Source organism: Seriola aureovittata, chromosome 19, assembly GCF_021018895.1.
Source record: "Seriola aureovittata isolate HTS-2021-v1 ecotype China chromosome 19, ASM2101889v1, whole genome shotgun sequence".
Classification (NCBI taxonomy): Eukaryota; Metazoa; Chordata; class Actinopteri; order Carangiformes; family Carangidae; genus Seriola; species Seriola aureovittata.
In genome coordinates, this window is record NC_079382.1 from 1,905,322 (window position 1) to 1,921,245 (window position 15,924).

Genomic DNA, 15,924 nt, shown 5'->3' on the forward strand with positions numbered 1-15,924 from the left:
AGCCAGGTACCACCTTAAATCATGTAACTCCTTATGTCCAGTGTGAGCCTCTTTAGAAGTGAAGCATCTCCCAGTAGTCTGTTCCTCAGCTGACACATTTCTTTTTTGTTTTTGTTTTTTTGGAGACTTTTTTTTCCCTAGAAGTCAAAGACACACGGTGTCACATGTTGTACAGATTATAAAGCCACCAGAGGCAAATTTGTGATGTGGGAAATTGGGCCGCATAAAAAAAAAAAAAAAACTAATTCGGCTTGACGTATGATGGATGTGCAGATACTGCTTTAATGAGTTCGTCACGTTTCCCTGTTTCACAGACTTCGTATGAGAAGTGACAGAGACAAACAAGTAAAGCTGCTTTTTCTGCTTCTACGTGAAGACAAAGTCAGGAACCACTCGATCGATTGTCAATAAATATCGGCATTTCTACACATTCACGCACATATTTCAAATTTCTGAAAAGAAATGATAAAAGAGACTTGATGCGTAATCCAAGTCCTCCACATTAAAAGCCAAAACACACCTTTGTGGTTGAGGTTTAGTTGGGCTCAGGCACAGAAACGACTTGGTCAGGGTTAGAGGAGGATCCTGGTTTGGGTTCAAACGGCTTAGTTTCTACTATTTATTACAGTTTATCCAAATATGTGTTTTACAAGTGACCATTAATCGTCTTATGAGGACTCATAATGCAGCTGTTAGTGTTTATTATTTAGTATCTTTCATAATTGAAGTGTTTCTGTTGACCAGCAGAAGGAGTTAAACCCGTGCCTATGCCCCGAACTGTGCCCACTGTTGACCCCACACTGCTCAGCGCCCAGCAGCAGGGTAAGAACACACACACACTTTCTCCTTTCTCTCTCTTCACTTTTTGTAATTCCCTAAAACCTGATCAGACGTCTGCAGCTGCTGGTGACGAGAGGATTAACATACTCCACCAGCCCCTCTGATCTCTGCAGTGGTATCCAGTCTGCTATCGATCCGATTTTAAAATGCTGCTGCCGTTTCTGCCGTTTACGGCCAAACTGCATTTCGTACAACTCTTCGGCCCCGTGTGCTCATGTGAGACCTTTCTGTTCCTACTGTAAAAACAAAGAACCTGACGCGGTGCATAGTTGGAACAAATTCCTGAGACTGATCCCAAACTCTGACAGCCTTTAAATCCACCTTAAAAACCTTTCTCTTCCCTCATGGCCTTTATTAAACTTTCACTTCTTTTCTTTTAATTCTCTATTTCTTCTTTTAACGTTATACCATCAGACAAAATCCTCTCTCTCTCTCTCTCCGTCTCTCCATCCACTGTGTTTATTTGTGACATAAGTGTGTATGACTGAATACAACTTTATATTATGTCATGAGTCTGCATTTCTGCATGCATACCGTATATTTTCTGTTTAACATTTCTCCATCATGAACTGGATTATGAACATTTTCTCATGTTGATGTCATCACAACAAAAGCAACCATCTGTGACTCAGAAACTAAAACTTAATTAACTTCAGCTGAAGGTTCTGTGCCCCCTACTTTTCCATGCGCAGTTTGTATATTTTGCATTTCACGGCATTGTACACTTTTTGGCGACGGGTTATGACCGTCCAGTATTTAAGGTGGTTTGTAGAAAAGACAGGTCCAGTCCTTCCTGGGTGGTCTTTTGTCATGATAGTATTTTGAGGACACCCGTGAGCTGAACTCTGTTGTTTTCCAAGCTGGAAAAAGGATAAAGTGTGTAACGAGAAGAAGGAGGCAGACAACAATAAAGAGGCCAGATACAGAGAGTGGATCTTGGTATTGAATCCGAACGAAATGTTTCCTTAGTTCCTTAGTTAGTGGGTCAAATGTCTGATTAGATTTGTAATTTGACTTATTCTTTAATCAGATACTTCCTGATTGAAATCATAATGTTGCCAGTTTTGGATTGTGTTAAGTTTTTGTACAGCTTGTGTGTGTGCCTCAGAGTAAGGGACTGGAAAACAGTATCACTCTGTCACCTCCATCAAAGCTTGATAACGAATCTTGTAGAACCATCACAAACTTAAGAACACAGGAAGTAACACACCTAAGCTGATAGAACTGTTATGCTGTTATAACACTGTCATCGCGCATTGCAAATTTTTCCTCATATCAAGCAGGCCTAACATATATACATATATGTATATATCATCTATTACCATAAGTATATGTAGCTCTATAAGGGTAAATTATAAAGTTTTAAATAAAGACTAAAGCCGTTGCTTTGTCAGCACTTCCTGGATTAATGATAGTAGTCATACTGCAGTTCTTCAGCTGGATACTGCACATACAGGAGGATTTCAGATACATATGGCACATTTATTTGGATACAGAGATTAGTATGCATTCTCAGCAGAACCCTTAACTGGATAAATAAGGTGAAATGAATAATTCACCCTCTTTTCAAGATGTGATTCAAACTTAACTGCAAAGTCAATGAAAGAGGAAAAAGCAGCTTTTTCCTCTTTCATCTCAGCAGGCGCGTCCGATAAACTGTGTGATGCGGGCAATTACACTTTTGCCCGATAGCTGATACAATTAAAATGAAAAAAGGCCTTTTTGAGGAACACATTAAGCCTCAGTCCACGCAGATAGATGAGAAAAACTCTGGCTCTTAGCACTCCATTAACACATGTGAACCAGCCAGAAAAGAAGAGGCAAATGAAGCAGTAAGCATGTGTTTTCTGTGCAGCTGCAGCTCTGAGTGTCTCCTCTGCATTTTCTATTCACGAGAAGTAGAATGAAACTTTACATTCATTCAGTCAGCAGAGCTCTCTCAGCCGGCCTCCTTCTGTAAGTCCACATGAGAGATAAAGCAGAGCAACAGATATGAAAATTCTTTAACCCCTTTACGAAATCAGCTACATTTAATATTTTTTCATTGTAAACTCCGGAGAGGAATTTGAAGGATGTGAGACACCATATTTTGATTTTAATGTTATATGCAATTATTATTATTACCAAATATTCTTTTTGAAAATGAGCACAATGACTGAGAAGATGAGTCTTCTGCATCTGTATGTTCTATTGTGTGTTCTTGCTCGCCTCTGCAGTGAGCCACTTCCAGTAAAGACTGAAAGTTCAAGTTCAAGTTTTAGTGCATTTTAAATCTTTTTTTCTTTTTTTCTTTTATACAGGCTTTCGGAAAAAAAACTCAGTCATTTAAGAAATGGTAATGACAAAAAGTAAAATTTTGAGCTGAAGTTTAGAAAACCTTTTATGCTGCTCAACCATTGATCCTCGAAATAATTACCAGCTGTGACAGCCGGGCTGCTATTGTTTTCACACGTGTGTGTGTGTGTTTCTGTTTCTGTCATAGGCTATGACAAGTCTCAGACAAGAGACTAGTTAATTGGAGATAACTTGTCCAACTGGGGACAAAGGTCATGTCCCCAACTGGGGAAAAAAAAAGATTTCTGGGTCAGCGGTTAAATTTAAGGTTTAAGGATGAAGCAAGTAGTGGTTATGATAAAGTTATAATAAAGCTATGGTTAGGGTATGTCTACAGGAAATGGATGCAAGTATATGGAATCTCCCCAAAAGTACTTTTATAGACATTTCATAGACTAAAAGATTAAAGAAGACAGTAATCAACAGATTGATCAATTCAATCAAGTGTTGGCTTTCACTTGGATTAAATACCAAAAGGTTCCCACATCGGAGATCAGCAACTCAGCACCGCTGCAGTTTAACAATTTAACCCTCTTGACGAAATAGAATTGGACTGATTCAGTGGTGGTTACTTGTCAGTCTGTCTGCTAGGGTAAGAAAACTGGTGTCACCCAAGATCCATTGATGGTATTTAGCATAATTCTCTCGTTCGATTGAGGATCTTTGGGTTGGACAAGTCTGACATTTTATAAACTAAACAGCATCGATTAACCATTAAATTGCAAGATGAATTGATAATAAAGAATAAAGTAAGTTGCAGCTGTAGTTATTACATTATTACATTTGTTCTGACACAGCCAGTTGTTTGTTTGTTGTTTTTTTTATCTCATATGATGATGTGGCCTTTTTTAACACGACTATGCAGGTCATCTTTTTATTATTACCACCTTTTTAAATACTCCCTCTCCAAACCTCCCTCTCTCCTCTCTGGCTGCCTCCTGTCTCTTTGCTGACTTTTTCACTTCATTTTTCCGCTGTTTTCCCTCCTCCGCCTCTCAGACTCTTCCCATCATTGGGAGTGTGCAGTCAGCATATTCACCAGTCTTTTCCAGCTTTTTGGAGGAGAAGAGGAATCAGCCAAGGGATTAGGGTTATATGGTGCAATATCATTCAATCATTTTTTTCCTGTTCTTCTCCAGGACAGTTTTAAGAGCAGAGGACCATGTTTTATGATCGTTATGAAGCCAAGAGAGGCATTATCTGTTGCTCTGTTCTTACTGCCCGCTCTGATTCTCAAAGAGGAGTCCGTGGATCCTCGGAGGTCCTTTATGGGGTCTCACCATGATAGCATGAAAGTTAAATAATAATTTGGTGTCATTATTATTTCATGTCCGAGATGTTAAATCGTGAGAGAAGCATTGTCTTGTGGATCTTTAGATTTATCCCCACTGTTTCGTGGCAGGAAAAGTCAAGTTTTTAACCACTGCCTGCTGTGGTTAGTGCAGCCCAAAATATACCAGGGACTTCACCACTTAACCAGCCAACAAACAGAATCACAAAGGAGATCCAAGTGATAGTTTGGTGGTAGCTGCCCATCAGCCAGGGTTAAAATTACACCATCCTCTTTACTTCAGCAGCTCAGGACAGTTTACTTCACTTTCAAACCGAAGGCTTCCATGTCAAGATAGCGATTGTATTTGTGAAGCTAGGCTATCTGTAAAAGTTCTATAGTCAATATGGGTCATTTGCCTGGTTTTGGTTTCAGTTTGTTTGCACCTTTTCTCATGGGGACACTGATCACTGGACGGTTTTGCTTTAGTCTCAGTAAACCTTTGAAACAGTTGTGTGTGACTCATTCATGGTGGAAGCCATTTAAGAGGTTCTAGAATAATTACGTAGCACTCAAAGTCACTAAAGTCACTGGTTTTGGCCCAGTCCAACACTCTACTGAACTAAAGCTACGTCCACACTACTATGTTTTAGTTTTAAAACGCATCTCTTTTGCTACATTCACACCTGGCGTCCATGCTACCCTGGAGTTTTTGGAAACTTGTGGAAATGCTGCTGGACCTGTTGTAGTTTGAAAACTCAGAGGTTGCGTTGTAGTGTGGACGGGCAAAAGTTGAGACCTTTGGAAACAACATGGCGTAGACACCCGCCTTTCTTCCTGATTGGGTCTTATTGGTCATGACTAAGACTGTTGAAAGCAACATGGATAACAAATTCTAAGCATTACTGACCTTGTTGTTGTGTTGTGCATTTTAACGCTTTGTTGTTCCTCGTTCGTAGTATTTTCTGCAACTACCCAACTGCATGAATGTCCGTGTGCAGGAATGTTGATATGCCGTTTCAGGAGTGATAGCATGGACAGAGATCATTTCTTATGTGGAGCTTAAAACGGTCGTCTGGAATGACTGGACTGAGATTCTGGTCTGTGTGATTATACAACACCACAGTCAAGTGATGGTCGACCTGTTTGAACAGACACTTTGTGTTAAGATGGATGATTTACTTAGAAAACAGTCAGTCCGGTGTAAAACTAACTTCATCTACAAATGTTCCAGGTTTGACTCATGACACCATTAACGAAACGAAGGGTCGGTTCACCCCTAAACATAATTCCTCATTTCCAACTGTTGCTATTGAACCATGCAGATGGTTTTGGTTTGACTTTGGCCAAGGTAGTGAGATATCAGTGGTGCTAAACATCCACAGAACAGTTTTGATTGGGGCTATTTCATATGTAGAAAGTAGTTCCAATCAAAACTGTTCAGTGCAAGGTCTGCGGATTATCCGGAGTAACTGAGACACTGTTTCTGGAAACACCCTTTCAAATGAGTTCGGTCGTGTTGGGCGGTTTGATAGGAGAAAACTTGTTCTATGCAATAGCAGTAAATTTAATTATTAGGCTCTGATGCACAGGTAGAAACTATTGTCCAGACTTTACTCAGACTCTGTGCCTCTAAAACATAAAGGCTCTACAGAAAAACCGCGAAGCCCGGTTGTTGAATATTATCCTTCGCAGTAATGTGTTTTGATTTTGTTGCTGTCAGTCATTTCATGGCTTGGAAGCGTGCGGCAGTGATCTGCAGCTGTATAAATGAGTGCGTTTGATATGGAGAGCGTGTCCTGACCCGGACTGTGTCTCACGTTCTGTTTGCAGAGCAGAGTGTGGTGGGATGGGAGAGCAGCGGAGGCATGGTTCGAGTTAAACAGTCCTCTTGGGAGGGAAGGACTGATGGAGGGAGGGGGAAGAGACTGAACAAGTAGAGGGGAAAGAAAGGACTTCAGATATAGGGGAGGAAAGAAGTAAATGATGAAGGAGGGAAGGAAGAGATGAATGAGTATCACTGTGTATAGATACAGAAAAACAAAAGAGGAGACTGTATATAAATTTCACCATTCAGATGACAGAATGATTGTATTTCTTTTTTATTATCCTAAATATAAAACATATTTAAAGGACACATCTCAAGAAATGACAAAATATGCACCACATGCATTTAGTCTCCTTTTCTTTTCAAAAACACTTTTATTAGTTCTGGCAGCACATTTTCTTTATATATTATATTAGCATGTCAAGATTTCTTTTTTTTTAGACTTTCTCCCCTGCTTTGTAAAAATGTGCATATGGATAGAAAAACCAAGAGAGCACCAAGTCTATGGAATGAAATTGAATTTGTAAATCCAGGGTCGACTGTAAAGGGAGAAAGAACGGAGAAGAAAAATATCTGTTATAAAGGAATAAAATAAAAAAGGAGAGCAGCTTGTGTAAACAGAAAGGGATGGAGTGAGAACGATTGGATAGTTGTGAGAAAAGACGACAGATTGCATTGAAGGAAAATGTAATAACAAAGGAATTAAGACGAGTGAATAATAGGAAATGATGTGAGATTAAAACCAAAAATTACATGTTTCAATGAAATTTTTATTGTTTTTGTTCATTTTCTTGTTCATCTCTTTAATCACAACGTTTTTTTATGGGGTCAGATGTGGGCTGCCAACATTTTGGGGATTTTAAAGTGGCGCCATGAGGTGGAAAAGGTTGGGAACCTCTGCTTTAAAACGTATTTAGCATCACTTCCACACCACAGACTGTTGACACTAAAGAGGTTTTAAGGGGGTGTGTATGCACAGAGCGTTAAAAGAAACAATTGTAGGAATACTTTTACTATAATTTCTTGGATTGATCATTATGAGGAAACAGAGCCCAGCTCCATAAAGAAACGGTTTTCCCAGTTTGCTGGTCTGCACAGAGCCCTGACCTCAGCCCCTGCCCCAAACATCTTTGGGATGAACTGGAACACCCAAATCCTTATCAGCCATCCTCAGTGTTGGACCTCAAGTGTCTTCATATAAGGTACAGGCAAGAGAGATGTGAGTAGGTGTTCTTAGAGACGAAACCGGAGAGGAGAGGGCCGACAAAGGGATAAAAGAAATAATAAAGTAAAACACAGAAGAGAAACAGCGTCTTCAGACAGTCAATCAAAACAGACGTATTCTACAGAATGGTTCTTCGGGGGACTTTATGAGGGGGGCTTTCTGGGCTTTACAACGATGAGTCCTGCATTCCTCTATACACTGGAGTCCTTTATGCGAAGGAGGGTGGATACCAGGTCTGTGTATGTATTCTATAGTGTAATGTTGTGTTTCCTGCAGGCTCAGCTGCAGTCCTCCAGAGACGCTGATGGGTGGAGGGCTGTGTGTGTAATAAGCTGCAGAAACACAGAGAGTATAAAAAAGAACAACAACTTCTTTTTTTTTAGGTTAAAGTTCATTTATTTACACAGATCCTTTATTGCAAGGCTGTTGCCTGGGACATGACGAAGAGAAATCAAATCAATAATTAATCACAAAAACAAAAGAATGATGTAACACACTGGAAAGCAAAACAAAACAGACAATAGAACATATGAAATTAGTTTCATTGTCTGGTTTTTCTTATTGTTTTGATTTTTAATGTTTTGGTAGTGGAAGTCAAGTTCTATCTCAAACGTATCCAGAGAGATTTGAATTATGTAAAGCAAGAAACACATTGCTAGTGTTGTTGCATTGAAACACGCACATATAGAGAATTAATATTGTTCTCAAATCATTACCACATTGAGCACATCCCTCCCACCCATCTCCTCTGTATCTGTATCTTTAAAAACACATTAGCCTCTGCAGTTGAAGGCCTTATTCAAGCAGTCTCATCGATCGCCTTCAAAAACGGAGATCGGAGGGACGCATCAGGTGTTTTTATATATTTTATATTCCCTTTTTTCAATACAGAAGGAAATTCCAGAAGCTAAACAGCAAATAAACGAGTAAAGCCACCTTCTAAGAATAACTCATGATCTACAAGAATCCAAACAAACATGCATCATTAAACAGGCTACTATTCCAAAATATGGAATATCGCGATGTTTCTCACCATATGGAATATTTTTAATGATAAAAGAAAAAATTTACTTGAAACATAAAATGCAATAATGTAATTATATAATAGTACAATTGTAGAATATAGATAGTAAAATACAATAGTATAATTGTGTATTATTTAAAAAATATAAAAATACAACAATATAATTAAATAATATTGAGATAATATTGTGTATCACGATATTTGGGCTGGACTGCATCAAGATTTTCAATTTTGAATATCACCCGAGCACACAGGCTACCTAATAACATTTGTAAACTTAACCTCCTAAGACCCGAGCTCTATTCTTTGCTATTTAGGCTGATTGGGACCTGAGAAAAATGATGTCCACATATGAGGACATTAGTTTTAAATTTCGATTACTGAGTTGCAGTATAATATCCTCATATGTGGTCACCAGGCCCTTGTTGAGAAAAAGTTAGTATTGTGGGCTAGAGAACCCAAAATGTGAGGTCCACATATGTGGACGCCAGGTCCTAGGAGGTTAATTTACAGGTTTTAGACATTTTGTAAACGCAGTGCCAAACAGGAAAATAAGAGCGAAGAGAAGGGGGACAAGTTAGGGGTGAACTGGCTCAGATTTTCTGTGATCTGAATGAATTCACCTTGGTGGTTGTGTGTGCTGTTGTCTCCCACACTAACACAGTCAGAGGAGATAATGAGCGGCCAGTCCTGTCGTCTAAAATGACAAATCATTATTTCCTTAAAAACAAATACGGTTTCTCGAAAATGTCAGTCGGCTACATCAGTGTCCAGGCTACATGACTGTACATTTGGTAGGAGATTGAACGTTTTTGCGAGACACTGACTGATGGTGACGAGTGTTCAGGACAGGACACAGGAGTCAAGACATGAACCTCAGTCTCCTGTATCAGTGTGTTGCAATTTATACGACCAGTCATCCCTCCACATTAGCCTACGGTCAGTTTATCAGAACAAAAGTGTCTTAACTCCTGAACCATGTGACCCAGGTCACCACAGCCCATTATTTTACATTGTAGGAAACACAGAAGTAGAGGGACTGAGCTCGTTCTGTGTGTCCTCACTACATCACTGCTGTTTTTATAACGCTGATTCAGAAAAACATGTTCATGTTAGAGTGGAGATGTAAAGTTAAAGTTAGTGTAAGAGAGAGTGGGAGAGAGGGAGGGGGCGGGCGAGAGACATGTGGTAGACCTGATGAGCTCACAGGGAGTGGATTGTCTCAGAGGACAACTCTCTGAGGACAACTCTAAAATCTCTTTATTAAATACAGTAATAAGAGTTGATCAAAGGTATACCACACACACACACACACACACACACACACACTCTATGTGTAACCACAGAGTGTGTCGTCGCTGATCATTTGGCAGATTACAGGCAAGTCTTCCTTTAAACACTTCACATCACAGTGACCTCTGAGCTCTGCAGCAGGTTGTTCTCTATCATAAATTACCCATAATCCCCTCAGTGCTGACAGATGATTATGGGCTGGTGGTGTTTCCATGACGCAGGTCACAAGTGCTTTAATGGAGACTTTTTCCTAGAAATTTTTCTCCCACAAGGACAGAACTGACATTTTTTTAAAATCCGGGTTGAACCTGGTCCCAGTGTCTGAGTAGTGAGGGCTTTGTTAGGACTGCTCCTCGTGCTGATACTGCTGATCAGTTTTCTGCTCATGATATAATCTAGTGTTGTCAAGTGATGTGTAAAAAAAAAAACAGGAAGACTTGTTGCATCGTGTATGTGTGCTGGTGATTGACACACGCTGGCCACGTCACAAAGAGTTGCAACATTTCCTGTGAATTAAACAGGAAAGTAGTCAGAAGGAGTCGGGGTACAGCAGCCAGGAAGTGACGGTGAAAAGAGTGAATGAAGTGATCGAGCGACGCTGGGCTTGCGATTTGCTGCTGACAGTGGCACACTGTGAATAACTGGGTGTTCAACGCACCTGTTGGAAAAGCCAGTGACGATTTCCCCCGTGTGATAGCTCTGGCCTTCTGGAGGCCCTAGGGGATCCACTTTTTTGTCCCACCCACTATAATTCAAAATGTGATTGGTCACTAGCCACTTTCTAACCAATGAGTGAGCCAGCTAAACTTCTTTCTGCCTACAGCCAAAAAAAAAAGAAAAGTCTGATTGGATAACTCCATTTTCATAGTTTTAAGACAGTAACTTTCATTTCTGAAGCAAATGTGATAGAAAATGAGGCTAAATTTACACTGCTCAGTAAAATTAAAGGAGCACTTAAATATACACATCAGATCTTGATGGACAAATTATTCAAGTTGACAGTCTTTACTGATGTACATTGTATAATTTGTTGAGAACAAAATGACGTAACAAGGGTCAGTGGAAACCAAACTCATCAACCCACTGAGGGCTGGATTCACAGTCACACCCAGAATCAAAGTAAAAAGCTGAAATCACAGGCTGATCCATTTTACATGGATTTCATCACAGCAACTCATTATGTGACTCAGTAGTGTTTTTGACCTCTGTGTGCCTGTATACACTCCCGACAACGTCTGGTCATGCTCCTGATGAGTCGGCGGATGGTGTCCTGAGGGATCTCCTCCCAGACCTGGATCAGGTCGTCAGTGTGCTCCTGGACGGTCTGTGGCGGTACTTGGCGGCGTCGGATGCATCGATACATAACGTCCTGATAGGTGCTCACCTGGATTTAGGTCAGGGGAACGTGAGGTCCAGTCAATGGCATCAATGCCTCCGTCATCCAGGAACTGCCCTCACACTCTGGCCACCTGAGGCCGGGCATTGTCCTGCAGCAGGAGGAACCCAGGGCCCACTGCACCAGCGTAAGATCGCATGTATGGATGTGCCATCCTGGAGGAGCTGGACTACCTGTGCAACCTGATTGGGCTGCAGGTACCGCCTCATGCTTCCAGTAGTGACAAAGACACTAACAAAACACAAAACTAGAGAAGAATCAGTCAGGAAGGATCAGGAGAGAGCGACTGTCTGTGGCCACCACATGTAAAACCATTCCCTTTCTGGGGCTTGTCTTGCTTTTGCCTCCATTGCACCTGGTGTCACTTTCATTTGCACCAAAGCAGCTGAAACTGATTCACAATCAGTTGCTCTTCCTAAATAGACAGATTGAGATCCCTGAACTTTAACTGACTTGGTGTTATACTGCGATGATTAAATGTTCCCTTCATTTCTTTTGAGCAGTGTAGAATTAGAACTGAATAATGAGTCCATAAAAGAGATTAAATCCAACATTTAAAATGCTGACGTGTTCAGCCTTCTCCGATGGTTCCCCACTGGCTGCCGGTGTGTGTTGCAGCAGTCAGTAAATCAGCAGTCATTGTATTAACCCAGTGTTATTAGCAGCTATTAGAAGGTGAAGCAGTCAGGGATTAGGTTGTTTACTTCACAGCGTACTTGTTCACGAGTAAACATTTTCATTAGACGACGTGTCGACGGCAGCAGTAAAGTGTAGAAACCTTTGATGACTCAGTTTTTCTAAAGCTCCGTGCTTTGTGATGTAATCTGTAATAATGATCAATATTTCTCACTTTATTAATATTAGTATTCACTCTTAAGCATTGTTTATTTGAGTCTGTTACAGTATCTACCTTAGCGACATGCTTTGCTATCAGAATGAAGCATTTTATCGCTATAGAATCCCATTTCTCAATCACCAAGAAAACAGAGCCACTTGCACCAAATCCAATTAACACTCTCGACTTCCCGACACTGAACAGCCCCCGAGCCAGGCACTCGACACCTCCCGCTGCTGCGGGCTCATTTTGTACTCTGCAGTGTTTTACCGTGAGCGAATCTGATGCTCTTCACTCTCAGTGGTTTTTAATCTGCGGCTGACGTCGATGTGATTCCACTTCAGATCTCCACCCGTGACGTTGTTGCAGCTGAGTTTCTTCCCCCTCAACAGACCCTTAACTGACGCTCTCTGTTATCAGTGAATTTAAAACCGTTGGTGAAGGAGATACTTTGAAAATCTTCATGTTGTTCCTTGCATGAGCCCCCGACCAATGACATCACAAGAAATCCTGGAATTAAGGAAGTGGTGATTTAATTCCGTTTGACAGCGTTTATAAGCACAGTGATTATTGACTGAGACTGACACTTGATGATTGATAGCTGATTGATACATCAGTAGATGGAATTTAGTGACTCACATCTAGGCGTGTGTGTGTGTGTGTGTGTGTGTGTGTGTGTGTGTGTGTGTGTGTGTGTGTGTGTGTGTGTGGTGTGTGTGTGTGTGTGTGTGAGAAAGTTTAGAAGAGCAGCTTGTCTTTATGCTTTTATCTATTTACCAGGAGTCTGTTGTTTTATATTTCAAGTTTAAATGCAAATACATTTAGTCATCTATCATTGTATCTCTGTGCTTTTCTTTGACTTTTTTTTTTAAATTTATTTTCGACTATTTTTTGTTTTGTTTGCTTTTTCTATTTTTGGGTGTTGTGCACGTGTTGCTGATCTCAGACACCTTTGCTCTGTTATGTCTTTGTGGCTGTGATAGATACAAACTGAACATCTTTGCCTGACATGTGAAGATGTCACCTTGAGCTCCTCGCTGTCTTCTGACATTTTAGAGGAAAACAAATCCAGAATGAAAACAATCGGTTACTGTATCATTTGGTGTTTTTCCTGTAGAGCAAAAGTTTCCATGTTTTAATCCAAATGAGGCAGTTTAGCATTGAAGCTGTTGCAGTTTGATGCTGTCTGGTTGTATAGAAGTGTCTGACAGGCTGAGAAACTCTGGTCAGATGCTTTCTGCTGCTTTTTGCTTGATTTGTTTCTGCTGTGAAATGAGCATCAGCCTGTGTCTTTGTGTGACTGTGATTTCTCTGATGGGTCTGTAGTTGTTGTTCATTAACTTACTCTGATCTCACTGACTTCCTCCTCTTTGCTCTTTCCCCCCTCTTCCCCCACTTTTTTTTCTCCTCTTTCTTTCCGCTCTGCCCTCCTCTCCTCTTCTTATCTCCTAATCTGTCCCTCTCTCTCTCCTCCCTTCACCCCACCCTCCGTCCACCCTTCCCTCCAGGCGGCGTTCAGCTCAGCCCGGACGACTTCACCAAGGCCCAGAAGTACTGCAAGTACGCCGGCAGTGCCCTGCAGTACGAGGACGTCGGCACGGCGATCCAGAACCTCCAGAAAGCCCTGAAACTCCTCACGACCGGCAAAGAATGAAGCCTTTGTCCTCCTCCGATCTGATCCCTCCATCCCTCCTTCCTTCCATCCCCCTCTTTTTCTCCCCAGCAGCACCGCTCTATCTGTCACTGATCTGGCCCACAGCGAGCTGAGGACGCAGCACTCGCACACACTCGTGCGCGTGCATACACACACACACACACACACACACACACACAAACACACACACACTCACACACACTCTCTCTCTCTCTCTCTCTGAGGCTGTCCTGTGAAGAGAGCTGTTCAGCTTGCCGTCAGAGGAGGACATGATGGAAATCAGTCTCCAACAATGGCTGCCTGTGTCTTACACTGTCACTGACTGACTGACTGACTGACTGACTGTTGAGCATGTTGACTGACTCATGTTTAATAAGTAGAGCCCAAAAGATCAGATCAAAGCTTCATTATCAATCCCTATTGGCTTGTAGTGTTACAGACCTGCAATATTGCCACACACAAGCTCCAAGTCTCTAAAGCAAAAAGATCTTAACTCAAGGTCCTCTTACAACGTTTATTCCTGAGCTTTAATACATCTCACAGTCTTCATATTTATACACAGTTTACAAACAGTGTAAAATACGTGACGCTGCATAAAAACAAAAGAAAATGTTACAATCAAATCTTCAAGTAGGAGGTGGTAAAGTGAAAGCTCTGGAAAAAGCCAGTAAGTCGACCTTTAGTTTAGATTTTCTTTTCCTGAAATTCCTCGAACCTGCAGCGAGTCTCCTCCTCATGTCCATCTCCTTTTTTTTGATTGGTATTTGAGGAAATCAATCGATTGGTATCAGTTGATTAAGGGAAATCAATAGCCAATGATTTTCACCTTGATAAGTTTCCCTTATGTTGATATGGCTTTAATTTAGAAAAACAGCTTCAGAAATGACAAAAAAATCATCGATTATGAAAAGTTTAACCTGATGAAAATATTTCATGAAACATCCGCTCCCTATGAAATTTCAGAATACAGCTCCAGATGTGAGATTAAAAAAAAAAAAACTCCTCATCAAAGTCTCCGCAAGAAAGTGAATACATTTATTTTTCAGTGTTGAACTTTTCCATGACGAATGACGACAAAGACGAACTGACCAAACAGATCAAACACTAAAGGTTTAAATGGTTGACTGAGGAACCGGCAGACTCGCCGGTGGAGGAGTTACATCATCTCTAAGCTCTGAAAACTGTGACTCTACTTTTCTGATTTAAAAGTAAATAACAAACAGGCTGGAGACCAGGTTGTCCACAATGATCTTACACTGATCCTTTTTCTTTTCTGTTAAAACTGCAGCTCAGAATTTACTCCACCATCTAAACTCAGAGCTTTGATGTTATTGATTTTGATCACAGTTGATCACAATTAACCGAGCCACATGTTTGTGGTTTCACAAGTTACAACTGTCTTTGTCTTTGTCCCAAAGTTCAGACATTAAAGAATAAAGTGTGGAGGAAATAAAAAGCTTCTTACTACAATCTAGCAAATCAGTGAATAAATAAAACTGCTGTCGGGGTGATTCGGTATCAACAGGTGGCGCCAATTCACAGTCGCCATTTGACTTCCTGTTTTTTTTTTTTTTTTGGAGACGTGGATAAATATTTCGTTTTGAATGTGTTGACATATCACTTTCTCTGTACGTGTTGATCCTTCCTGAGGCGGCGGCGCTGGTTTTTTTTCTAGTTATTTAACATTTCGGTTTCTTTGAACTTCGGTTAGTGGGGCTGTAAAGGTTTTCACAAAGCTGCAGAATCAGAGCGATTCAAGGTAAATTTGAATAAAACATTTGAAATGATGGTGTGATGTTGACTCTTTATTGTTATATACCCCTGTGATCAGTTTGAATCAAAGCCTGTTTTCAACAAAGATTTCCTGTAATTATTTCTAAACTAAAGTTCAGGTCGGTTCAGTGTCGGAGCCACTGATGTCCACAAAGTGTCTCGTCACTACAGCAGCTCTGGGATCAGTTGTCTCACATGGGGAAAAAAAATGAGTGATGAGTCGGTTTTGCCTTCTAGATCTTCATCTGTATAAATCCACAAGAGAAGATGTATTTTTCACACATGCACCTGAACAACACGCTGAAGCTGCAGCAGCAGAATCTGCACAAAACTGTAAAACCAGCAACTTTGATGAAATCTTTACTGAGCATCAGATCAAGGGTCATCAGAGGGAGTGGGCGTGGCTGTGGCTGGGGTCAGGGCGGAGCTGGGCTTTGATGGAGGAAGAGGAA

At 40.8% G+C, this 15,924-nt stretch overlaps 1 protein-coding gene across 3 annotated transcripts in view; it reads left to right on the plus strand.

Annotated features, from left to right (window-relative positions):
- The window catches only part of vta1 (vesicle (multivesicular body) trafficking 1), a 64,167-nt gene extending 48,681 nt beyond the window's left edge, over positions 1-15,486 (plus strand). Inside the window, exons 7-8 of one of the 3 annotated variants that reach the window (XM_056405158.1) lie at positions 745-822; positions 13,554-15,486. In XM_056405158.1, the coding sequence (XP_056261133.1) occupies positions 745-822; positions 13,554-13,699 (224 nt within the window). In that variant the 3' untranslated portion in view covers positions 13,700-15,486. The remainder of the gene's footprint in view (positions 1-744; positions 823-13,553) is intronic. The other 2 variants (XM_056405159.1, XM_056405160.1) reach the window with 2 other exon arrangements.
- The last annotated feature ends 438 nt before the right edge of the window (positions 15,487-15,924 follow it).